At 39.3% G+C, this 24,967-nt stretch overlaps 3 protein-coding genes across 3 annotated transcripts in view; all 3 read left to right on the forward strand.

The window, feature by feature from the left end:
• LOC149101573 (octopamine receptor beta-2R-like) overlaps nt 1-1,604 on the forward strand; it is a 1,624-nt gene extending 20 nt beyond the window's left edge. The window contains exons 1-2 of the mRNA XM_089275688.1: nt 1-247; nt 784-1,604. The exon at nt 1-247 is cut by the window's left edge and continues 20 nt beyond it. Of these exons, the coding sequence (XP_089131814.1) occupies nt 12-247; nt 784-1,384 (837 nt within the window). The 5' untranslated portion in view covers nt 1-11 and the 3' untranslated portion in view covers nt 1,385-1,604. The remainder of the gene's footprint in view (nt 248-783) is intronic.
• A 6,016-nt stretch (nt 1,605-7,620) lies between these two features.
• LOC149101574 (octopamine receptor beta-2R-like) lies at nt 7,621-9,387 on the forward strand. Its single transcript, XM_089275756.1, has one exon. The coding sequence runs from the start codon at nt 7,693-7,695 to the stop codon at nt 8,536-8,538; it is 846 nt and encodes a 281-aa protein (XP_089131882.1). The 5' UTR covers nt 7,621-7,692; the 3' UTR covers nt 8,539-9,387.
• A 5,131-nt stretch (nt 9,388-14,518) lies between these two features.
• Nucleotides 14,519-16,221, forward strand: LOC149101575 (octopamine receptor beta-2R-like). The gene has a single exon (XM_089275753.1). The coding sequence runs from the start codon at nt 14,555-14,557 to the stop codon at nt 15,401-15,403; it is 849 nt and encodes a 282-aa protein (XP_089131879.1). The 5' UTR covers nt 14,519-14,554; the 3' UTR covers nt 15,404-16,221.
• Nucleotides 16,222-24,967: the final 8,746 nt, after the last annotated feature.

Here is a 24,967-nt window from a genome sequence, read left to right on the forward strand (position 1 = left end):
AAACTTGAAAAATGGAAACCTGGTTTTGGATTCTTGGCTGGTCTCTTTCCATCCTAACGATGGCTGGAAATGGATTTATTATCTTCCTTGTTTGCAGCAAACGGCGGCTTCGCACCAAAACTAACGCGTTTGTGGTTTCACTGGCAGTGGCGGACTTCTGTGTCGGGATGAGCGTTGTTCCACCAAAGTTCTTCTGTGAGATGGCAACTGGGTGTGACCCACAGTCTTTCGAGATCAAGTTGGTGAGGTGGCTTTTCGGATTCGCGTCAGTGGCGAACCTGTGCAGCTTAGTATTGGATAGATACATTGCAGTTGTCAAGCCTTTAAAATATTTGACTTTTATGACGCGCCGCCGCGTTATTCAAATGGTTTTCTTATCTTGGGGAATCCAAGTGGCCGTTCGAATGGTTCACAGTCTAAACTTTTTTTTGTTGAAAAATTCGCTTCTTCCTAGCATCATACTTTGGATATGTGTGGTATTTTTTGAGCTTGTTCCTTGTTTAATTTTGATATTTTGCTTTCTATCTATGTTACATGCTGTTCGCAAGCACGAGCGTGCTGCCCGAACCACAGCAAAACAGTTAAGTTTCAATCATCGTGCTTCCTTTAAAACTAAGGAGAAATCCGCGGTCAAAATGATGGCAGTTGTTATAGGCTTGTTTCTACTGTGTTACGGGTTTTATATTCGCTGCTCGTTTATAATTCTTTTAAAGGACAAGAGCTGTAATGACAAGGAGTATAAAATACCTTTGACCCACAGTCTTACGAGATCAAGTTGGTGAGGTGGCTTTTCGGATTCGCGTCAGTGGCGAACCTGTGCAGCTTAGTATTGGATAGATACATTGCAGTTGTCAAGCCTTTAAAATATTTGACTTTTATGACGCGCCGCCGCGTTATTCAAATGGTTTCCGTATCTTGGGGCATCCGAGTTGCCCATGCTACGATTTCCGGACTAAACTGGTATATTTTAAAAATATTTCTTTTATTTAATATCAGTTTTTGGGTATCTGTGGTATTTTTTGAATTCCTTCCATGCCTCCTTCTAATATTTTGCTTTTCATCTATGTTATATGCTATTCGTACTCGCACCAGAGCAAAACAGTTACGTTTTAACCATCACATTTTGTTTGAAACTCAGGGGAAATCCGCAGCGTCGGTTAAGTTAATGGCAGTTGTTATAGGCTTGGTTTTACTATGTTATGGATTTTATATTCGCTGTACGTTAGTAATTATTTTAAAAAACGGTGAATGTAATGATGAGGAATATAAAATACCTCTGTTAGTATTAAACTCCGCCATTAATCCTGTAGCTTACGGTTTTTTAAAGAGGGACATCAAGAAGGAGATTAAATCATGTATCAGTTGCGTAAAGGAAAGAAGCTAGGTGCTGCCTGCCTGTTAACAACTGTTTTACCATAGAAAGTTAAAATAACGAGCGGAAAGGAGATGTTGAGAGAAATGTGTAGCTATCAATTTATTTTCGAGGTTATGTTGTCTTTGAAAGTATAACTTTGCAAGGGACACCGGCTGTTATAGGAGTTTTGGCTCTGTAAAGAGAATTTCCATAATGTATATTCTACTCTTAAGAAAAAAAGAAAATAAAATCATATGGCAAAATAAGGTGGCTTTGCATTTGGTTAGAAGAGTGAATATGATATAAGAATATACCCTGTCTGTTTCCAGTGGAAGAAGCCAATATTGCAGAAACAATGACAAAACCTAAGTATTGGCGTTTCCTACGCAAATCAAGTGTATGTGTATTTCCTGTAGCCCATGACCAGGAATTAATAACTAATAATTAAGGAATGCTATGAGCTGAATGCCTTTCCGAAGTGCTCCTTATGTTCATCTTATTGCAAAACCGGTAATAAACCGATCAGCAAAAGTTGTATTTGATCGAGGACTGGCGTATGCTGCCTTCGACCTTTGTTCGTTTTTTTTGTTGTTGTAGTTTTTTTTTGGTATATTTTTTGATGTGTACATCCTAAAACTTCCACAGCTATTCGTCTCATGATTAGCAAGACTGAGAAAGGCTTATTTTTTCGGGGCATAGAAAAAGTGGTTTAAGGTTTCGTTTTTCAGCTGTTATGATCCTTATAGTCAAAAGCTTTGTCTCTGCGGTTCGCTAATTATTAAAGCAATATTAGTTTTTTGACAATTACCGACATTTCTGACGGCAGACTTCAAAGAATATGAAAGACGTTGAAGCAAAACAACTTCATTGAAAGTGGCCTATTGCCGTTTGATTGATTAAGTAGAAAACCAACACATAATAATTGTCTCTAACAAGTGGTTATCGTTCTATACTAATTGCACCGGATGTCTTAACTCAGTAAACACCTGTGTTTATGGTTTTAGCTTTAATTTAGCACAGGACCTCTTGTCCATTTTATTTCTCTCCACAACAAGTCATCTTTCTATCGAAAATAGTCATGAGAATAGGAGAATTAACCAAAATGCTGACAGAGAATGATTAATAAAAACAAATGGTTTTAAAAGTTATTATTCCGGCTATTTATATTTTATTCAGTAGTGTTTTTTCTCTTTTTCCTGCAAAATTAAACATTAAATTGCGTTTTGTCAACAGATGAGCTTCGTTTGCTCGGAGCATCACAAAACAGAGATCAACCACGCGTTGAGATGTTTCAAAATCAACAAAATAAACACTCTCTGGCTGCTTTTATAGTTTAGTTTTAAGGAAAAAGTTATACTAAGGTAGAGACTGTAGAGAAACATCAAAAAGGTAATATTAAAAGTAAACAAAAAATGAATCAGTAAGTTGAAATTATAACCTTGCAGATAATCGAAGATAAAGTTCGTCATTTAAAGCAAGAGCAAATAGGTCGATCTATTTTGACGTGTTTGGTTTTAGTCTGCCAACAAGCGTTTACAGGATATTAAAGAGGCGCGATCGCAAGGGGGAGCTAAGACAGCTCCAGCTTCTTCTCTTACTCTCGTTTTGTTTGATCTTGACATTGCCTTGAAATTTTGAGGGTAAAATTATAGATACACTAAATTTATAAAGTCTGATATGTAGCGCCTGATGGACTGGAACGTCCTAAAACAATGAAAGACCAGACAATTCCGAACAGAAATTTAACTTTGAACTCAGTACCTTGGCTCTCCAAGGGATCAACGAAGGTTTTTCGTTTAAAGAAAAGCACATTTTTTCCAAAGCTTTCTCTTTTCTCCATAATTCTGTCCAATTGACCTATCCTAGTCTCTAACAAGCAAATTTTGGCTCGATGAAGGATTTTATGCATTTTTCAGTGGTTAATTAAATAATTCATGTATTTTCTGTTGCTATATGCTTTCTACGATAGCGTAACTCCGTCTTGCACTATATGAACACACACAATCCACAATCTCACGCTGCTAATTTTGGGGCGATCCCGCAAAAACCATTTGCCACCCTCTGGAACACGCTGAATATTGAAAGAGATATTTCGTGTTGTTTTGCCACCCGACCAAACAAACGTCAGTAAATAAATATTCCAAATGTTGAGCGGATCGTTTGAGGCAGGTTTTCCACCAACTGGTTTCAAGCTTGGCAATATAATTGAATTTGCAGCCATTCTGGCTCTAGCGATAGTATGTTTTAAATGGCAGATTGAAAAATAAGAGAATCTAGACGTTTTGCAATGCCTCCTATGGTGGCCCTCCTGGTAATCCTCTAATTGGTAAGTTTTGGATATCTCCGCTTTAAAGATAAAATAAAGATGTGATCTTAATAAACTCCCCTTGTCATCAAAATATCCTGCGCTTAAATGATATCGTCTATCTGCCACCGAGACACCCTCTCTTCCTCTGACTATTTTTGCAACAGCCTTTCCGTTAGTCCATTGATTCCTGAATAGACCATTTCCGATATATTAAGATTCTAACTTAGCTCCGAGACTTGGGGGAAGAAAACAAAAGGAATCACATCGAGGGTAAGTGATGAACAATTAATTTCTTTTGTTTTATTCCCCCAAGCCTCGGAACCATGTTAGAATTTTAATATATCGAAAATGGCCTATTGAGTATGGGTCGTCGCTAATTATTCTGATTATTTGCTCCTGGCAAATGCAGTGATCTCAGAGGTACTGTAGCTGTAAACGTTTTTAACCAGTGTGAGGCTGGGTGCAAGTGAACAATGAAAATAATGTCTTAGGTAACATGATAAAAATTCCGGTGTTTTTACGCTGTACAGTATGGTTTAGGAATTAGGGAATTCTCGAAGTTTGTCTAGAGCAAAATGTGCTCGGATTAGCCGGACGAGCAGTTTAACAGTCTCAAAATATTTCTTTTTCACATGATTTAAAACAAAAATGGCGTGGTATACATTTGCTGGAAGTTTCAACGAGAAAGCTTGCTCTTCGTGAAAAAATGAAAACAAAACGTTAATGTGTACCTCAAGGCAATCGGAAGAACCTAATGAAATAAAGATGGGGTACTACTAGATCACATTGACGAGTCAGGTTTTGGAATGTACCCGCGTTTCACAAGCTTACCCTGCCGAAAACCAAGACAACGGTCAACTACGTGACCACTTTGGTTAAATTTGACGATCACTTTTCAAAACAGGACCCTTATCTTACGCAACGAGAGGATTTTGGTTCTTAAATGACAGCCTATACAAGCTACCGATGAAAATGTCCTGGTTATATCTGCGAGGAAGCTGTTGAAGACAAATGTATTTGTTATTGTCAGGAGGACGGTTACAATATAAAGTGTTAAGACGTGGGAGCTCCCATTTTACTTAGAAAAGCCATGAAGATATTTTCACCGAAAAGAAAATCTAAAAAAGGTAAGTTCAAAGAACAAAAGTTGGAAAGCGTTAGGAAGCGAAGGAGTTAGCCGGACCCTTAAACTGAAATCAAAACCGACTGACAAAGAACAAGTAAGAACCTAAAAGAAGTTATTTCTGAACAAACAGTGCGGATACTAAAGATACTGCAATTGTCTGTAGCCCCCCAGAGGGACTATGTAGCTATCTAAGAGATAATGAGGAATTGTTTCATAGTAGCGACGAGTAAACTGTTAACATGTTCAACCAAGTTATGCAAACTGAGGCTTAGTCAAGTCCCACATCTCATGGAAAGCAACTTTGCCCAATTCACACTCCCGTTTTCAATGCATCCATAGCGATTCCAGCTAATAACACCCATTAATCTTCTTCGGCCGAGTCAAAATAGCATGTCAGCTCAAGATGCAGAACCAAGACCGCTAGGGGGCTGACACATATATGGTGCATTGGCAAAGGAGCGCATGTATTTCTGATACTTGTGTCTGCAATGGATAAACCACTTGTCAGAGTAAAGGATCTCCCTCTGGTAATCGTTGGATGAAAGTGGCCATTTCCCTTGCCCTGGGCACTTCGTACCAAGTATCACTGCTGCTTACCACTTACAAAGAAATTACGGGAATAGATTGAACGCTTGAGACAAAGAGTCTGATTGGGTCAGTTAACGAGTTAACAGAATAGTGTCCCAGACGTTGCAGGGGCGCAAAAGCGTGATTCCAGGGTGCGCGTTTGCGTTGATCTTACCGAGCTTAACAAAGCAGTACGTCGAGACGTCCATCCTATGCCAATAGGCTATCTCCAGATAATACCTTGACCCACGTTGTGCCAAGTTACCTGCCTTCATTAAGCCTGTTTGGTAGATACACGTTGAACTGTCGGGCCTATCTATGTCTCTAAATATTCCCAGAAGTGCAAGGAAATGGGGAAAGCAAGAATGGAACATGATCAGCGATTACGTTCGGCTATTGGAGGGAGAGACTCATGCTCAACTCTTCTTTTCACATTATTTCCACAATCATAGAATTTTTAAAAGAGTTGTGCATACTTGGCCCAGTCAAACAAGAAAGCCATTGAAAGCACACACGTGGCATCCAAGGAAGTTCTTGCCCTGTAGAAACACGTTCCTCGTCAGATGCAAGCAGCCAGGTTTGGACTTGGTTTGGACAATTGGTACAGTTTTGACCACCCATCGGATGATGTGAGATCAGTACAATATCCTATTAGTTCCACCAACGATTCCGACCGTTGTTATCACAGGAAAAGAGGTGTTGGCTATGACATGTACGGCAAAAGGGCTATTGAAAGCAGGACGGATGTTTAGATCGGAATAAACTTGACGGTGGAAACTGTACACTAGCAATAAATACCCTGGTTTCCTCCACTCACAAGGACTTATTTTGCCATCGATCATATCACTGTCAGAATGCGCCTGTGTACAACCGATTCCTGCACTGTCTCGATGCCTTCAAGTGCATCGAGCTCGCGAGCCCAAATGAAGGTCATCAAGGGATGACAAAAACACGCAATGACGCCACTTCGTAAGTCTGGTGGACTAGAATGTCCCAAACATCATAACGGTTGCAAGAAATTAATGTGCTACGGAAACCAAATATCGCAAATTCAGTCAACGAAAGGTACTGAAGTCCTAGTAGACCATGAGCTAGAGTATTGGTAGACTTAGTACAACACACAGGTAAACATTTCCGATTAAAGAATACTGAGATTAGCACCCTTTAAGGACATCAAAGAATAACATAGGCCAAGCGTGCGTTTCTTTAAGAAAATCCAAGATTGGATTCTTAAAGGAACCGAAGAATCCACTTCCAGAGTGGATTCTTCGGTTCCTTCAACGCACCATGATCCGAGAGATCTTGGATTGATCGGTTCAGTAAAGAAACGCAAAATACCTTTTCGAATTCTTTCGGATTTAAGAATCCAATCTTGGATTTTCTTAAAGAAACGCACCCTTAGTTTGTCTTCCCGGCGGGGAAGTGAAGTGGCAGGAGCTGCCTAACTAGAACGCCGCCCAGCGAGTCATGAAGGCAGTAACAAACGATATGGTTCAGAGCCACAAAAGCTGTGTTTATGCGCCATATGTATTTCTCGGATACAGCAACAAACACCAACTGCTTCTCTAATGACCGCCTTCTTAAAAAGCAAACAAAAAGAAATAACCCCATCCCCCTCGAAAAAAATAACCATTTAAACAAAGTTTCATTTAATTGTCAGTCGTTTTCGCCAGCGCTTTCAAAAAACATTTGCAACTTAGTTTCGGGGTTGTAAAATTCTGGAGTCTGGTCTACTCCCTCTTGATAATAGATTCCCCATCGCTTTGAGATACAATACCTTTTTATTATTGTTATTATTCACATCTTTTTATCGCAATCTACTTATCTCAGCGAGGGTTAGGAAACTAATCAAGAACAAAGTTGATTCACAGAGCTGGCTATCGATGAAATTTTTTTCAAAAGAAAGAATCGAACACAGCTAGCAAGTATTTCTCTCAGGAAACCAATTTTGTCTTGGTTTAATAGATTCATCTATTCACAAGATGGTGTCCCTAGGTTTCCCCGTCCCTAAATTACGTTTTCAAGAGACCAAAAGATTAAACACTGCATGCTCAGTGCAATTACGATAACGTTCATCAGTCTTCCAAAGAGTGTCTTTTGCTTTTATCTAAGCTAGTTTGTTCATAAAATAGGAATTATTTGTCATATAAAATGAATGCCGAGATTTCAACCACCTGCTCCAATTGTCTGTACCTCATTTCAATACGTCAAGGTGCAATTTTAGTGCAAACATGAACAGGTGTCTTTAAAAGATATTGTATTTTGGAAAATATGATTTTCACGTCAATTGTAGATTTATCTCGATGACCAAAAAGTAAACCTAGCAGCCTCTCTAAAATGGAAACCTGGTTTTGGATTCTTGGATGGTTTCTTTCCATCCTAACGATGGCTGGAAATGGATATATTATCTTCCTTGTTTGCAGCAAACGGCAGCTTCGCACTAAAACCAACGCGTTTGTGATTTCATTGGCAGTGGCGGACTTCTGTGTCGGGATGAGCGTTGTTCCACCAATGTTCTTCTGTGAGATGGCAACTGGGTGTAGCACACAATTCTATTGGATGAAGTCTTTAAGGTTGCTGTTCAGCTACGCGTCAGTGACAAACTTGTGCAGCTTAGTAGGGGACAGATACATTGCAGTTGTCAAGCCTTTGAAATATTTGACTTTTATGACGCGCCGCCGTGTTGTTCAAATGGTTTCCTTATCTTGGGGAATCCAGGTGGCCGTTAGAATGGTTGATATACTAAACTGGTCTATTTTCAAAACATCCCTTCTTCTTCACATTATAGTCTGGATAAGTGTTATATTTTTTGAGGTTCTTCCGTGCTTTGTTTTGATAGTCGGCTTGATATCAATGTTACTTGTTATTTTCAAACACGATCGAGCTACTCGCACCATAACAAAACAGTTGCGGTTCAATCATGGCGTTTTGTTTAAAACTCAGGAGAAATCCGCCGTCAAAATAATGGCAGTTGTAATAGGCTTGTTTCTACTGTGTTATGGATTTTATATTCGCTGCACTTTTGCACATATCTTAAAGACGGGAAATTGTAATGATGAGGAATATAAAATAACGTTTCTAGTTTTAAACTCTGCCGTTAATCCTGTAGCGTACGCTTTCTATAAGAAAGACATAAAGAAGGAGATTAAACGATCCATCTGCTGTGTTATGGCAAAAAAGTAAAAGAAAATATCGATCGTGTTATGAAGACAATTATTGTAGAAAGTGAGGCTCCTTCAGGAGTGTTTAACGAGCGACGAAATTCTTATTTATCTTTCAGGTTTTCTTTGAACTTTGTAACGGAGACTGTTAGATCATTTTTGAAGGCTAGGTAGCCTTCCATAACCATCGGTGTAAATGTTTCTTCATCGACAGAAAGGAGAGCGAAAATAATTCCATGTAGCATAACAACTTGTTTCTTTAGTTGATTGTATTTTGTTCTTCCCACCTTTACCTTTGCTCGGCAAAGGTATCGGATTATGTACTTCCACTCCCTCTCGGTACATGTTCACAAAATGTTCAACTCGACGAAACTAAACGTTCTACTTTTTTTTTTTAATTTTAATGATCATTGTAAATAACAAAACTATATATATATGTATTGTAATATTTTTTGCACTTAGTGTAGCTACGAGAGTTAAATTTTTCCGTTTTTGGTCGCCTTTTCTTTTTTGTTTTGTCTTTGTTGTTAAAGGTTAATTTTTTGCGTACCTTTTTTGTGCAGTTTTAAATGCAAATTACTTTTTTCACGTCGTGTTATCTAATCGTCTATTGTTTATTACGTAACCTCGCTAAGTTTATTCTTTTAGTTCAAAATTCCGTTTAAAAGCGTTCAGTATTGTATTCAGTCGTTGTCAGTTCCGGAGTGCCGTACAGATCTTGCAAGTAATCTCGTTTTTCCTTTCTATTTTTTGCTGTTTTTCGTATTGTTGTATTTGCAGTTTATTTAAGTTTAAGTTCGTATTCATTAATTTCTGTATTTGTTATTTTGGTTTTAAGTGAATCGTTAGAATTAAAGACGAATTCGAGACGTACAGCAGTATTATTTACACTTAGTGAGGTATTATTTCACAACATATATATATTGCAAGACCACTGTGAACACAAACTACAAAAGATTTAAAAAAACAACAAATATATGGGAAACAACGTCATTCAGGTGGTTAGATGGCCTTTGATTGGACGAGGAGATTAGAAAACCAACACAATGACGTGAAAATGTCAGTCACCATAAAAGTGGCTGTAGTTATAATTAAAAGCTAATTTAATACACCGAATGTTTGACCCTATAGGTGTTTTAGTTTAATTAAGAAGACGCATTTCTGCAACCATTTTATTTGGTTTCCAATTATCCTTCGTCAATTAAAATAAGCCATAAAAATGAGAGACTTTACTGGGGTTCTAATTAACTCATTTGGATGAATGAAAAAGAAATTGGCGAATATTTTTCAAAGGTTGTTGATTGCGGAATAGATGTTTCTTTCATTAGGATTTTGTATACCTGTCTTCAAAATTCCTAAGAGAAACACCCTACTTCATCATTCTAGATGAGCAAAGAAGGGGCTATCTTAGAATTATTCTAAAATAAATGAATACCTCGCAATGGTAGTCACTAAAGGTTTAAAAAAGCAGCGAAAAGCTAATAATCAGTTATAAAGAAACAGTCATGTATTCTTCACAAAATGCAGACAACTTACGGCATTAAAAACAGAAAACAAAAAGCAAAGAGGGCGATCTGTGTTTGAGTTAGTGTTGTCAACGTAGTTCATCTTCGTTGACGCAGGAGGCCAAATACATTGCAGAAACTGCAGAGGATTAAGGAGCGTGAACGCAATAGAACACAAAATGCTAGGCCTCGTTAATTTATAGAACTGAAAAGTTATCAAAAATTAGCTACTTTGGCAGACTTGTAGATTCAATAAGTGTTTAGCACCCGTGTCATATAGGTAACGTTCGACTGGACAAGAACAAGTTGACCATTAAAAGAAAATAGCCAACCAGCCAACCAAAATACCAAGCAACAAATCAAACTGCCACCCGGCTATCGCGTGCCTTATCAACTAGATAAGGCACGATCAAAGGTGTCGAGAAACCCGAGCGTGTTAAATCTATCGATGGAAATGGTCACCAGAAATTCAAACAATCAACCAATCAACTGGCCTGGGAACCAGCCAGTCAACCAACCAATCAGCCAGCCAATCCAAGAAACAGTTAACCAGTCGCTTAAGTGACCAATCACTCAATAAATCAAACCTCTCTTGAGTCATAACAGAATCATTACTTTCGAGACGTTACTGCACTGATCATTGACCTCAACGTTAACCTTTGGCATGTTGGCTTGGATCTTCCTCCTATACAAACACAGAATAATCATGATGGAAGGTTATGTCCTGTATGCGAGACGATATTTCGAAGATTCGCGGATTTTCCCCTTGAGCTCGTGCTTCACTGAATTGCTCTTAGAAATGATTTATTCCTATGTCCTCTTCCTCATTTTTTTTTCAGCTACAATGGAATCGTCTTTGTTCGGAAGACATTGTTTAAGACTAATAATTTCGTGAAACATTTCGTGAGAATTTTGTGTGTAGCATAATTATTCATCGACCCTTGTGATTCGAGCGAATAGCGTGTATAGTGTGAGCTCCATTCGAGTTGTACTCTTTTGGAGTCGTAAGCTAGTATTCGAGCTGTACGTTGAAATAAGAGTATTTTAGAGTTGTTTTTGCTATTGATTGGCGTTCCGTCCGACCAGTCTTGTTAATTTGTTCTTGATTTCCAGCTCATTCAAACATTTTCCACATCATGGCCTATCGCCATGGCCAGTGAAATGACTCACCAGGCACGTGCACAAGAACTGAGAAGACGTCTAACTGTGTTTCCCACTACACATCCTTCTTTCTCTTCATGTGTTTTAATTCTCTACAGTCACAGTAGGGCTCTACTGTTGGTGGACTCATCAGGTCTACAGCGAATTTTTTCCGCGTCTTTGTTGGCATGGTCTTTAGTCTTCGCAGGAGGCGCGGGTTATGGCAACAGGGGTCATATCTTGCCATCCAAAGAATTTTCTTGCAGTTTCTTTCCACAACACTTTTCATTTTCGGCTACTACACCTCATAATCTACTACATCCATCATAATCCCTTGGTGTCCAAGGAATTCGGTGCACCAGGCCCAGACCCCCCTGTCTACCTAATTGAGTTACTCATCCTCAATAGAAGCTATCTTTATCTCTTGGTTTTAACATTAGGCCGCCTTAACCTCCACCACCTCAACGTAAGTTGTTGTCTTTTTTTTTGGCAATATTTGACAGTTTATTTTATTTTATTTTTATTATTTTTTTTTAACGTAAGTTTTGGTTGCAATTTCACAGTTTGGCGCTGGGTATATTCGTCAAACGACTTCGGACGTAAGACATGTTCTGCTTAGAACGTAATTGTCGCACTGCGGTATTCTTCTGAACAGGAAAGGATCTTCCTTTATTGTATTACCCACAATGCCTCATGGCCGGGTTTGCACTGGCAACTTAGATACAATCAGTATACTCTTGTCCAATTTTATACTCCGCTACTGAATATTTTGATCTTTTAACATATTATGCAGTTGATATACAAAAGGTTGTTAAACTCAACTCGAAATTCTAAAAGCTGAGAAGCACAACCATAGTTAGTAGAGGCACAACCATATTCTTGGAGTCTCAGTACTTATACGGTCAAATTAGTCACATCATTTGTTGGATTGTAAGCCTATGAGCACCAACAGTTTATACACTGCTACAGTGTGTAGCCGTAAAAGGGGCATCTTAGTAAAACCCAACGGGTGTTTTTCAGCTGATGAATTTCAAGTTTCCCAGTGACTAGTCGACGTTTGTAGGTTAATGCCTCTAATGTGTTCAAGACATTGTCTAATATGCGTTTCTTCCTTTCATCCCTCCTTAAACAACATCAGTCATAAAAACAAGAGAATTTCACCATCACTGTTAATATTACTGATTATTAAATGCTCGGGTTTCCAGCAATATGCAATAATTGCTATTACCTCATTTTAATTTGGCAAGTTAAAATATTAAAACCAAACGTGCAGGTGTCTTTAAAATATATTTACGCTATGCCATATGTCGATCGGTTTGATTTTCACACCAAGGTTGGATTCTTGGCTGGTTTCTTTCCATCCTAACGATAGCTGGAAATGGATTTATTATCTTTCTTGTTTGCAGCAAACGGCAGCTTCTCGCAAACCAACGCGTTTGTAGTTTCACTGGCAGTGGCGGACTTCTGTGTCGGGATGAGCGTTGTTCCACCAACGTTCTTCTGTGAGATAGCGATTGGGTGCAACACACAGTCTTACTGGATATCTTAGTTTAGGTGACTGTTCGGTTACGCGTCCGTGATCAACTTGTGCGTTTTGGTACTGGATAGGTCCGTAGCAATCCTCCGTAGGAAAAAAGATGGCGACTAGTACATTTACCGTACCCACAGTTCTTAGCGTACGACAACTTTGAAAACGTTTATAAAAACGTACAGAAACGTTATAAAATCTTCAAACCCGGGCTACTCAATGTCCTTTGTACAGGGACAAACATTATAAACATTTGGCTTTCTTAGTGCCTTATAGGCTGCGTTAGGTTCGCAAGGCATTGTGGTAAAATGTACAGCCGCCATCGTTTTTCCTACGGTGGATTGTCAAGCCTTTAAAATACTTGACCGTTATGACGCGCCGCCGAGTAATCAAACTGTTTCCCTATCTTGGGGAATTCGAGTTTCGTTCAGTATTTTTGCAGCACTAAATTGGCGTGTTTTTAAAGTACCTCTGATATTTGACTCACTGTTTTGGATACACGTGATATTTCTTGAGTTCCATCCATGTCTGATTTTGTTATTTTGCTTTGCATCAATGTTACATGCTGTTTGCAGGCACGATCGAGCATAGTAGAATTCTTACTATAATTTACTCCAAATGATGGTTTCCAATTATTTCTTGACGTATTATTAAACTTTGCGCCTGAAAAAGATCGCTCGAGTTGAATTGTCATTTAAAATTGAAGTTGCGTGCACGCGCGCAACAGTTTTTTTCAAAAATTCCAACTTTTTTAAAAGTCAAGAAACCGTAGATGTCCTTCGTTTAGACTTCTCATGAATTTAATTACCGTCTGCATCAAAATATTCCTCCAAAACTTTGGAAAAACGAAAAAAAACGTCGCATTTCCTAGACGACCGCTAGCCACTGCACACCAATGGCTGATAGTGTTCAATGGCTCAGCCAATCAGATTACAGCATTTGCATTAGTATACTAGTAGAATACTACTAATATACGATAGCCACGCGTGTACATTATTGACTAGTGTATACGTATGAGCCAAAGAATTGATTGATACTTGATTTTGTGACAATAAAGAAAGGCTCTAGTAAATTTGAACTTCCATTTGATTTGGAATATCCGGTACTCATTTGCATACTAAATCGCGCCAATAAAGTGATATATATTACCTCTTCCACGTGTGTTTAAATACACATTCTTCGTTAACGTGTTTTGTTTAAAAGTTCTTATTTCTCAGCCGTTTTGATTTACAAGAAGCTTTCCTGGGAAATGTGGAACTCAAAACTCAATGCTGTTTGTATTGAATCGCTTTGGTTAAAGAAATGTTTGTAAAACAAGAGATATAATTAAAAATTTCATTGAAGAACTTCCTCAGCGGGGGGCGGGGGAGTGGGGGCACACCTCCTCAGACAATTTCGCTTTAAAAACTTCAAGCGTATTTTCGATAAATGCTGTCTTTTTCTTTAAGCTTAACTGCTTCAAAACAAATTAAAAGAAGTCACCAATGACGTAATGAAGGCTATAGATTACTTATTTTTCTAACCATGCACAATGATTGTGGTTATTCATTTGACTTCCTCTACGAGCGCGCAACAGGAACCAAATCCTTATCCAAATTACTTATTGGTGTAAAGTGCATGAAACCTCTTTTGTTGTTCAAGCTTGTGGACCCCCACTACATATGCATCAATAAACTTTGCTAATATTGAGCTATCTTAACCCCACGCTTGGTCAATAACCCATCTTTATCTCATACGCTGATACGTCAAGAGAAAGTCTTAATAGAAGGTGAACAGGTGGCTTTGAAATGTATTAAGTTTCAGAAATTATTGTTTTCACATCGGTGTTTAGAAGTTTCTCAAACTAACAGCTTGTGGCCGGGATTATGGAAACCTGGTTTTGGATTCTTGGTTGGTTTCTTTCCATCCTAACGATAGCTGGAAATGGATTTATTATCTTTCTTGTTTGCAGCAAACGGCAGCTTCGCACCAAAACCAACGCGTTTGTGGTTTCACTGGCAGTGGCAGACTTCTCTGTCGGGATGAGCGTTGTTCCATCAATTTTCTTCTGTGAGATGGCAACTGGGTGCAAGCGACAACTTTCCTGGATAAGTTCTCTAAGGTTGCTGTTCAGCTACGCCTCAGTGATGAACTTGTGCAGCTTAGTAGTGGATAGATACATTGCAGTTGTCAAGCCTTTCAAATACCTGACCTTCATGAAGCGCCGCCGTGTAATTCAAATGGTTTCCTTATCTTGGGCAATCCCACTCGCCCATAGAATTGTTTTCTCACTGAACTTTTTTATTTTAAAAAACCCTCATTTCTGGGACTCTCTGAATTGGGTAACGGTGATATTTTTTGAGCTTCTCCCCTGTTTTATTTTGATAGCGAGCTTCGCATTCATGTTACAAGTTCTTTGTAAGCACGAGCGTGCCGCCCGCTCCAGAGCAAGACAGTTACGTTTCAACCATCATCGCGTTTCTTTTAAAATTCAAGAAAAATCCGCGGTCAAAATAACAGCAGTTGTTATAGGCTTGTTTGTACTGTGTTACGGACTTTATATTCGCTGTTCGTTAGTATTTATTTTCAAAATCGGAGTATGTAATGATCAGGAATATAAACTACCTCTGTTAGTTTTAAACTCCGCCATTAATCCTGTAGCTTACGCTTTCTTCAAGAGAGACATTAAGAAGGAGATTAAAAGACGTCTATGGTGTACTATCGTAGAAGAGTGAAATGAAATTGAACATATTGATAATGGCGATTGCCAACCCAATTATATTTCGTGACGAGTTTTGTTTTTCCAATCCGCAGCCAGAATTGCTATATTTCTTATAAGTTTAAGTTGAATAGGACAAAAACTGTGTAATCGTCTCAACTTGTCTTTTAGTTAATGTACCCGAGACGACAAGGATAAAATTGAACCAGGATTGTGTGAGCGAATCCTATCAGAAGTTGAAGAACTTCAAAGAATTCGTCTTTTTGTTTAACCGAATGAAGACTGTAATTAACTTAGCTATAGACACTGATATACAAGACGTTTAATCTAGTTCTTTGAAGAGAGCCGTCAGTGGTGAGGTCGGGATTAGAGACGTTTTTTTGTTTGTTTGTTTGTTTGTTCGTTTTTCAGGCGATTTTACAAAATAGAAAATAAAATACGTGTTGTATAGTAAGGTGCTAGTGATTGGTTGGGTCTGTCTGGTCTATATGACAAGTATATCAATATATTTGTCTTTCCCTCGAAGTTTTAACCAATTATGTGCAATCATACACAGAGATGGCATTTCTTTGGGTACACACACAAGTTTATCAGGGTTATGTGCTGCTGAAACATGCTTCAAATATAAGTGATCCTAGCGCTTCGCTTTTTTTTTTTTATTATTATTTTTTCTTTCGTATCACTATACTGACTTGTTATGTATTCGCTACTTATTGTTGCTTGGCCATATATTCTGACAGGTACAACAAACTTCAAAAAATACTTAGAGCGAGAAGACATATGCAAAACAGTTCCTTTTAAGGTGGTCGACTGCCGTTTGATTGGTCTAGGAGACCAGAAATCCAATATTGAGACATTAAAATGGAAAACGAAACTTCTGTGTATCAAGTGGCTATCGTTCTGTGTTGCTAAAACCAAATATTATGAATTTGCAGGCAGCTGCTATTACGGTTGTATTTGAGCTTTAGCAACTCGCATCTGGATCATTTTGTTTGCATTTAAAATCAATCATTTAAAAAGTCATAATAAATTAAGTGCAAAAAAAAATTATTTCACGGAAAGCAACAGGTTCAAAGGTCCCACAAGCAAGGCAATGGAGACTTGGCTATGTAAGCCCTCTTTGAGGAAACAATGGCTTCGAATGGGCCAACATCTATGACACTATTTTAGTTCGTCATTAACATTCACAGTTTTTGTGGGATTATGCCACATGTGGCATGTGTGTGGTTATGTGAAGACATGATTGATCATCGCAGTTATGCACACAAATTAAGCAGCTGTGAAATTAAAGCCTGAAAAAAAAAAAAAGAAAAGAAAAAGAAAAAAATCAGGCCTGAACGGGATTTTTCAGGCTTTAATTCCACAGCTGCTTAAGTTGAGTGCATAACTGCGATAATCAATCATGTCTTCATATCTTTTTCCGCAGTCCAAATATATGCTCTTTCATATATTCATTTGTATTATGCAATGTACTGCCTAATCCCACATAGCCGGCGACTATCTTGAGGGTTTGAAGACGTGATGTCACGTGACAGATCTCTGTGAGCATGGGTAGCCTGAGAGATAGACCGGGTACTAGTATTTCGCGTGATTGTTTTCGAGTAAGGCGACCATTGCTACATCTGTATTTTTCAATTGCTTTGTCGTGCTGCTTTGTTATTGGAAATTAACTGCACTGTCCTCGCGAAAAGCTTATATTACGAGATTCCTCGTTTCCTCGTTTCAATACTCTTTGTTATTTCATTCAGGTGTTGCTGAGCAAGTTTTCTCGTCGATTCAGAGGTTGTTTTGCTCACGCAAGCCAATAGATATCCAGGCTCGGCTCGGCTCGTGCGGTTTGCACCGAAGCTAATACGCTTTCGCAAGGCCACCTTGCGTTGCAGGTTGCACCACACAAGGTTTCACAAGCCAGTATCTCACAAGTATTTAACAAGTATTTCACAAGCCAGTATTTCTCGGCCTGGACTATCAGTTCGGGTTGCACCACACACTGAAAGAGCCATTGTTTGTTAGATATACATGGATATTAACCGCGAGTATCGGAACATCAATAGGACATTTCAGGGTTGGTTTGGCTCTGTTTTAAAACGAGCCTTCGTGCGAAACCATTCGTATGAAAATGAGTTCTGCCTACAGGTCCATTTTCGTGCAAATCAAACTTATTTTCATAAGAAAGGCTTTGCACGGAGACTCGTCCTGAAACAGAGGCACAAGGTAACTCGGAAATGGCCAATAGACTGAACTATACCGGTTCAGTATCGGATGTCACAACAATTTCGTCAAAGCCAAGGATGCCTTATCACTTGTTCGATGACGATTTTGGAATATGATGCTTATGATGTTTTATTTAAATTTGTTTTACTTGCATAATTTCTGTGCTATTTTTGCTAGCAAATAAAACGTTAGGAATCAATGCAGAAGTAAATAGTGCAGGCGCTTATATCGTTTTAGATTACGTAACTACGCGTGTTGCATTAAAACAGGGGCCATAATCGATTATGGCTCCTGATTAAAACTGAAACTTTTATCGTTTGCTTTTCGGTCAGAGTTCATTGATAGTAAATTAAAAAATAACCAACAGAACTTAGCATTGACTGTAATATCGCATTTGACGGTAGTATTGAGAAGTACGGGCTGAGCCTGAACTATGAAATTTTGCAAACCAAAGCGAATTTCTCTTTGGGCGAGCTTGAAGATTTTCATGAACGCAAATCGAATGGGAGCTTTAAAATTGCCTCCAAGCTAAAATTTAACTTTGTTGTTTTGCTTACGTTTTGAATTCATGCTGAGTTTACGTGTTGGCGGGGGTTGATTGATCAAAACATGACGTAACAGTCATGCACCTTCAATTAGAAGAAACACTTTGAAGAATAAACAATTCAAGTTTGCAACTATTGTTTTTGACGGGCTAGAAGATTTTAGGTATTTTTTCAAGAACCCAAATCGATTCCGAGCTTTAAATTTTTGCCTTAAGTAAGTAAGAACTTTACTTAAATGTCAATGTATTTAGCCCATGTGGGCTAATTGGGGACACTTAAAAATTTTCATTAATAGTATTATAAAATTCTCTTAAAAATTAAAATTGAAATATTGGCAAACAATGAAAGGAAATAAAAGAGTATATGTTGTCCTGAGAAACGCCTTAATTATAATGTTATATTAATTAAAGTTTGAACATTCTAAAATTCTATATTAATGTATATTTTCGAGTTTATTCTTTTGTTTGCTTTTTGGGTTTATTTTTAGTAGGTATCATGTCACACAATAGTCAGGGATAGTCTGACAGGTAGACTGGTACTAGTAATTTCAACTGATTGGAGCCATTGCTACAGTTTAGGACGTAATCGCTGCCAGTTCTTGCCATACTGCGTTGTCACTGTACGTCTTTGCTCAGCTTTTTGGCCTCACTTGGTCGCAGTTTTCAAGGTAATTATTTTCCATTTTTCAACCGTTCTGTCGTGCTGTGTTGTTTCTTCCTTTCATTGGATGTTAAATTGGCGTTTTGTTGTCAATAGTCTTCTCGCCTTCGGTTCTGTTTTGTTGAATCAAAAGAAAACATCAACTGAGCAGTCAGTGCTCTGAGCAGACATTGAGCAACATGACCATGGCTTGTTGTCACAAAATAAATGCATCAAGCATTTTTTAGCTCGGCGGCCATTGTGCCGCAAAATAACGGTATCGAGTTTTTAAACTGAGAAGGTCACTCCAGAAGACGTATATTTTTTGTCAACTCTAATAAAAACCTTGCACTAAGTTTAGCCACCCACCGAAGTTTCAGCAGGTTTTCCTTATGAAATTCATCTCCAAAGAAGCCCAAACTTCGAACATCGTTCCCGCCATTTTGAACAGTACTCAGCACCCAGGCTGCGTTTTCGTGACGTCAATCTGTCCGAGAGATTTTGTCCAAATGGCTTCCGACAAGCCTTTTAACTTCCACTCTGGGTACGTTATGGCTGCTCTTGAACCAAATCATTTTGATAATCGCTTGAAAAAATAGTTTTGCTGACCTTGTGAAGGATACCGATTCTGTTGCTGGTTTTTCTCCTTACCTCCAATTTCGAGTCGGACGGAATGACGTCACTTAGAGCTTCTTTCGAGACGAATTTCTTCAGGATAGCGGGCACTTCAGAGGCTGAAACTTCGGTGGGTGGAAAAGCTGAATGTTTAATTGCTATAGGGAGACAAAAAAGTAAGCTTTTTGGAGTGACCTTCTCCTTTAAGCGAATTACTTCGGCGACCATCCGTGTCACAAAATTAATTTGCCGTGTTATTTAGCTCAGCGGCCACTGTGTCACGAATTAAATTTACCGAGTTGTTTCATAGCTCGGCAGCTATTGTGCCATTCCATCATGATACGTAACTTCGACACATAACAATTTATTGAGTTGCAGTTTGAGGACTTGTTAACAATAAGATTTTCCAGTGTCCTTTTGATTTCATATGTATTACATTATACAGACTATGCCAACTGACTAGCAATGATGTTTGAAAATAAGATAATTTGGTTTTATCAACTGGGTTGATAATGTGAATTGGCCTCCGTAAAGAGATTCGAAAGCTGACGTTTCGAGCTTTAGCCCTTCGTCGGAGCGAATCGAGGAATTGTGGGTTTTGTGTGGTTTATATACAGAAAGATGGAGCTACGCTATTGGCTGGTGCATGGTAACGTGAAAAAGAACAGAATAAGTTAGTTGAATGAAAAGCGTTCGTTGATACCGTGAGGATAAGAATGCTGATTTGAAAAAAATTTTGTTCTAGAGTTCTGCGGCTTTCCGTGCTTCCTTGATGTAGGGAAAGGCCGCAGACTGCCATATGTTGCTTAGAATGATTGGGGAGATTAAAGTGTCTCGCGACCGGTTTAGATGCGTTTTTGTCGTCTTTCTCTACGTCACGAAGGTGTTCTCGGAATCGGTCGCCTAATCGTCTCTGCTAATTAAGGATAGTTAAGTTGCCATTTGAGGACTTGCTAATGAGATTTTCCAATGTCCTTTTGATTTCATTTGGCATCAAGGAAAAACTATCAAGGGACTAGCAATGTTGTTTAAAACGATCAGCGAGCGAGGAATCATGGCGGAGGGACGTGGTCTCCGCGCTCTGTGATTCCTTAGTTGAGAAGAGCCATACCTGGCATTTAGGCTCGCTCAAATGCAACCAGTGATGAATTTTTAACATCAATACTCCGGCTAATTGCAAATAGTTGTTGTTTGCTGCTTGTACTCATGTTAAGGCGTTCGGAACGTTCGTCAAGTTCAAGCTCCGCCGACAGACTAACTCTGAAACGAGACAAACAGAAGAGCGAGGAAATGGAGGGAAACCAAGAGACCGACTCGCTTATCTCTATGGAAATACTCCTCCATAAATTAATCGCCATAGAATCTTGTATGAAAGACAATTTCTCCAATCTACACACACAGATCTCTGAACTTACGTGTGAATTCAAACATGAAATCAATGTCGTCAAATCAGCACTGAATGAACTAGAGAAATCTGTGACGCGTGGGCAAGCATCGAGGACCTACAGCAAGAGTCCAAAGCCCTCAAAGATTCAAAAAGCACTTACCAAAGTATGATCGACGAGCAAACTGCGGAAATTCAAGGTCTAAAGGCCGATCTTAAAAAGCTCCAAGCCGAGAACGAGAAGCTTAAACCCGCTTTGAAAGAAGCCCAGGAGAACCTCGTCGCCCTTGAGAACTATACGAGACGAGAAAACTTGCGTTTCATGAATATCCCCGAAAGTCGAGGCGAAAACTGCCAGGATATCATTTATGATGTTCTAGAAAATGATCTCAAAATGAACGCCGTGGAGATTCGATTCCACGCTGTTCACCGCGTTGGCAAACCACGGCAAAACAATGGCGCTACTCCTCCTCGCCCTCGCCAGATCATCACAAGATTTGTTGTGAGAGACGACAGGGATGCTGTAACAGTCGATTTTTTAATTCTATTTCAAGACTGGTGGTACCAAAAAACAAACGAAACAATAATGTTATCCATAAGCCATATACTCTACGGCTGGCATGAGAGGACAAAGCATTGGCAAGTCCTATTGAAAAACTATTTACATATAAAATTTATGACATTTTAAAAAATTGATTTAAGAGGAAGGCTTTCATTTTACGTTTAAAAATTTTATTTTATTATTAATTAAATACATCTCATAAAAGCGCAAAACTTCTACTTAATTCACACAAAAATACAAGCTGTTAGATGTATAATCATTTTTTTCTTAAATGATAAGCCAAATTTAATGAATACAGAGCCTACCATTAGTGGTCTTATTGTGTAGGCTTCTACTTCACACACAAAAATACAAACTAGTAGGTTTTTTTTTTTTCACATGATAAGTCAAACTTAATGAATACATTAGTGTTCTTCTCGCATAGGTTTTTTTTTATCTAACAATTTCATCGGGCAACCTTAACTGAAATATTTAGCTGTACACATATTAAATGTATAATTTGCAGTACTTCAGTGTAAAATGGGTTGACTAGCCTACACGACTTCTACTGTTCGTGACATATTTGTGTACATTTGCCGTTCTCTGTTCGGTCACTCGACCTTTTTGTTGCTTCACTCGTGTTTATGAAGGGTACTTCATGTTTTGTTATACGGAGGAATTTTATTACAGTTGAGCCGTAAGACCTGCTATGGCAAAATTCTAGAGGTCATAGGTCTGCATGATTTCCGCTGTTATCTGCATGTCGCTTCGTCGATGACACCTTTGTAATTTGCCATGTGTTTATGCATTTTTTAGGCTCATTTCTATTGCAAGATATGTTTTTTAGTCTCCAAGTATTTCCCTTCGCGGGACAAAATATGAAATTTACCGTAAAAGTGTTGGTTAGTTGCATTCTACATTGTGACACCGGACCCGGCTGTGATTATAGAACTGTTTGCAAGTACAGGAGGTTGATTCTTATCACGGATATCATATTTGTCCTCCTACGTTTTTTCTTCGAAGACACCGTAACTTGGAGAAAGCTATACGTTTCTCCTAAACATTCTTATGTTTCTTGCAGCTATCTGATCAGCTTAAGTTTCTCGAGCTCGATGTATAGGTTTATTCCTCCTTTTGGTCGTTCTGGCACCACATGATCCAAATGTAGCTGTTAATTACGCGCAAGTCTGTTGACTGTTTTGCGTGTCGTATTTGCCACTGTTCGGCTTAGCTCAGGCAAGACCATGGTTTCGATCCTTCATGTGGATCTCATCAGTTGCCGGTATTTCTAAAATACTATGTACGTCTGTAGTTGCTAGCGCAACTCGTACATATGTGAGGATGTAAGACATTCTGTGGCATGTACAAACTTGCATAATGCCTGGCCTACACGACTTCTACGGTTCGTGACATTTATACATTTGCCGTTCTCTGTTCGGTCACTCGACCTTTTTTTCGCTTCACTCGTGTTTATGAAGGGCATTTCATGTTGTGTTAAAAGGAGGAATTTTAAGTAGAGTTGAGCCGTTAGACCGTGCTATGGCAAATTTTTAGAATTCATATAGGTCTGCATGATTTCCTTTGTTATCTGCATGTCGCTTCGTCGAGTTTGACACCTCTGTAATTTGCCGTGTGTTTAAACATACCATTGTTTTGGCTCGTTTCTATTGCAAGATACAAGTATTTCCTTTCCAGGGACAAAATATGAAATTTACCATGAACATGTTGCTTACTTGCATTCTATATATTATTGCGATGCCAGGCCCGGCTGTTTGATTAGGACACTTTGCAAGTAGTATGTTGCAATTGATCCTTATCACGGATATCCGATTTGTCCTCGTACGTTTTTCTTCGGAGATGCCGTAGCTTTATACGTTTCTCAAAAGACATTCTTCTTACGAGCAAGTCTGTTGACTGTTTACCGTGGTCCCAGAGGTTTTTCTTGATGTTTCTCCACGTGAGAGATCTGCGAGAGAGCCGCGGAGCTTCGCGGTTAGCTTGCGAGCAGGCTCACCTTTGAGTCACACGCGCGAGCGTCGATGAGCAAAGCGATCCGGCGGGAAGGAGTCTGGTGAAGTAGCCTGCGACCAGACTCCCGGCGAGGACGGAAAAAAATTCCGGCGAGCGCGAAACGGAAGAATTCGGAGAGCAAAGCTATCGGGGCGGGTGTTCGGGCTCACCGGGAGCCTGTTCGCAGGCTATTTGTGAAGAGGCGCCAAGAAAGTGAGCCCGCCCTGATCTCTGTAATTTTTTCATTTCTGCCCGCGTAGATCGTCTGAGCGAAGTGAAATACCATTGGTCGAAAAGCGGGAAAGGCGAGAAAACTGTCAATCTACTATGTTTGATGAGGAGCGATTAAATCCCCATGGAGTCGATAATTTACCGCACAATAGAAAAAAAGTGGTCCACATTGGGAGTCAGAAGAAGAGTTGAGTGCACATATTACTGATGTTTTAACAAAGTTCCAGTCTATTTCTGGTTAAATTTCAAACTAAAGAGGGAGCAGGAAATAGCAGGTGAAAGTATGTTAATGAATCAAGACGTACTTGTCGTGTTGCCGACTGCATATGGGAAGAGTTAAATATTACAAACGTATGTGATTGCAAGCGGGCAACGAAACAACACGAAGGCATTTGCCCGTTTACCAGCATCGCCAAAGCCCAGATTGCCAAAGCAAGATCACTTGGAATCAAGGTGTGTTTCCTTAGTAGACATAAACTTTGACACTTTTTCTTTGGCAAAACTTTATCAACAACGGATATCGCGCCTACATGTTGTTATGAAAAAGATTTACAATTTTCCCGAGAAATCTGAGCTGCCAAAGTTCATACTTCCAGTGAAAATTAATTGACTTTATTCTTTCCTGTGGTTTCCGGGGTGGAAATAAAAAAAAATTGCAGAGATCAGAGCAGGCTCACTTTCTCGTCTCACAGGCCTGCGAACAGGCTCCCGGTGAGGACGGAAAAAAAAATTTGGCGGGCGCGGAACAGAAGAATTCGGAGAGCAAAGCGATCAGGGCGGGGACAGGGTAGACTGCAAAACAGTCGTATTTTTTGCGAATGCGGGCGACGGTCAATATTCGAACGAAAGGTTTGAAGCGAATGTAAGGCTCGCGCGCTTCACACGCGAGGATCGCGCTTACGGCGCTTCGCGCCTTCCGAAAACGTCTAAAACGACTGTTTGCAGTCTAAGGACAGGGGAACCTGTAGACTTTGTTTTTGTTGTGCCTATCCGCCCTTGATGATTAGCCTGTAACAAATCAGTCAATGACGTAATTAGACCTGTCAAGAAGCCACATTTTCTGTAGTTGCAAACAGTTCGAATCGGCCTAATCAAATAGCCGGGCCGGGCATCATAATATAGAGTGCAAGTAAGCAACATGTTCACGGAATATTTCAAACTTAACTTTGTCCCTCCAGACCCAATACTTAAAGAGCTTAAAACATATTTTCCAGTGCTGAAATGAACCTAAAGAAATTATAAGCACACGATAGAGGTGTCAAACTCTGCGAAGCGACAAGCAGATAACAGCGGAAAGTCCGGAAACCTAGCCTGCGAACAGGCTCCCGGCGGGGACAGAAAAAAATTATGGCGAGCGTGAAACAGAAGAATTCGGAGAGCACAGTGATCGAGGTGGGGACA

The sequence above is a fragment of the Orbicella faveolata genome, unplaced genomic scaffold, assembly GCF_042242905.1.
Source record: "Orbicella faveolata isolate gen_17 unplaced genomic scaffold, um_ofav_v1 contig_37, whole genome shotgun sequence".
Taxonomy (NCBI): Eukaryota; Metazoa; Cnidaria; class Anthozoa; order Scleractinia; family Merulinidae; genus Orbicella; species Orbicella faveolata.

Bases quoted from the DNA above. Each gene is read 5' to 3' on its own strand.
- LOC149101574 (XM_089275756.1), top strand. From the start codon at position 7,693: ATGGAAACCTGGTTTTGGATTCTTGGATGGTTTCTTTCCATCCTAACG.
- LOC149101575 (XM_089275753.1), top strand. From the start codon at position 14,555: ATGGAAACCTGGTTTTGGATTCTTGGTTGGTTTCTTTCCATCCTAACG.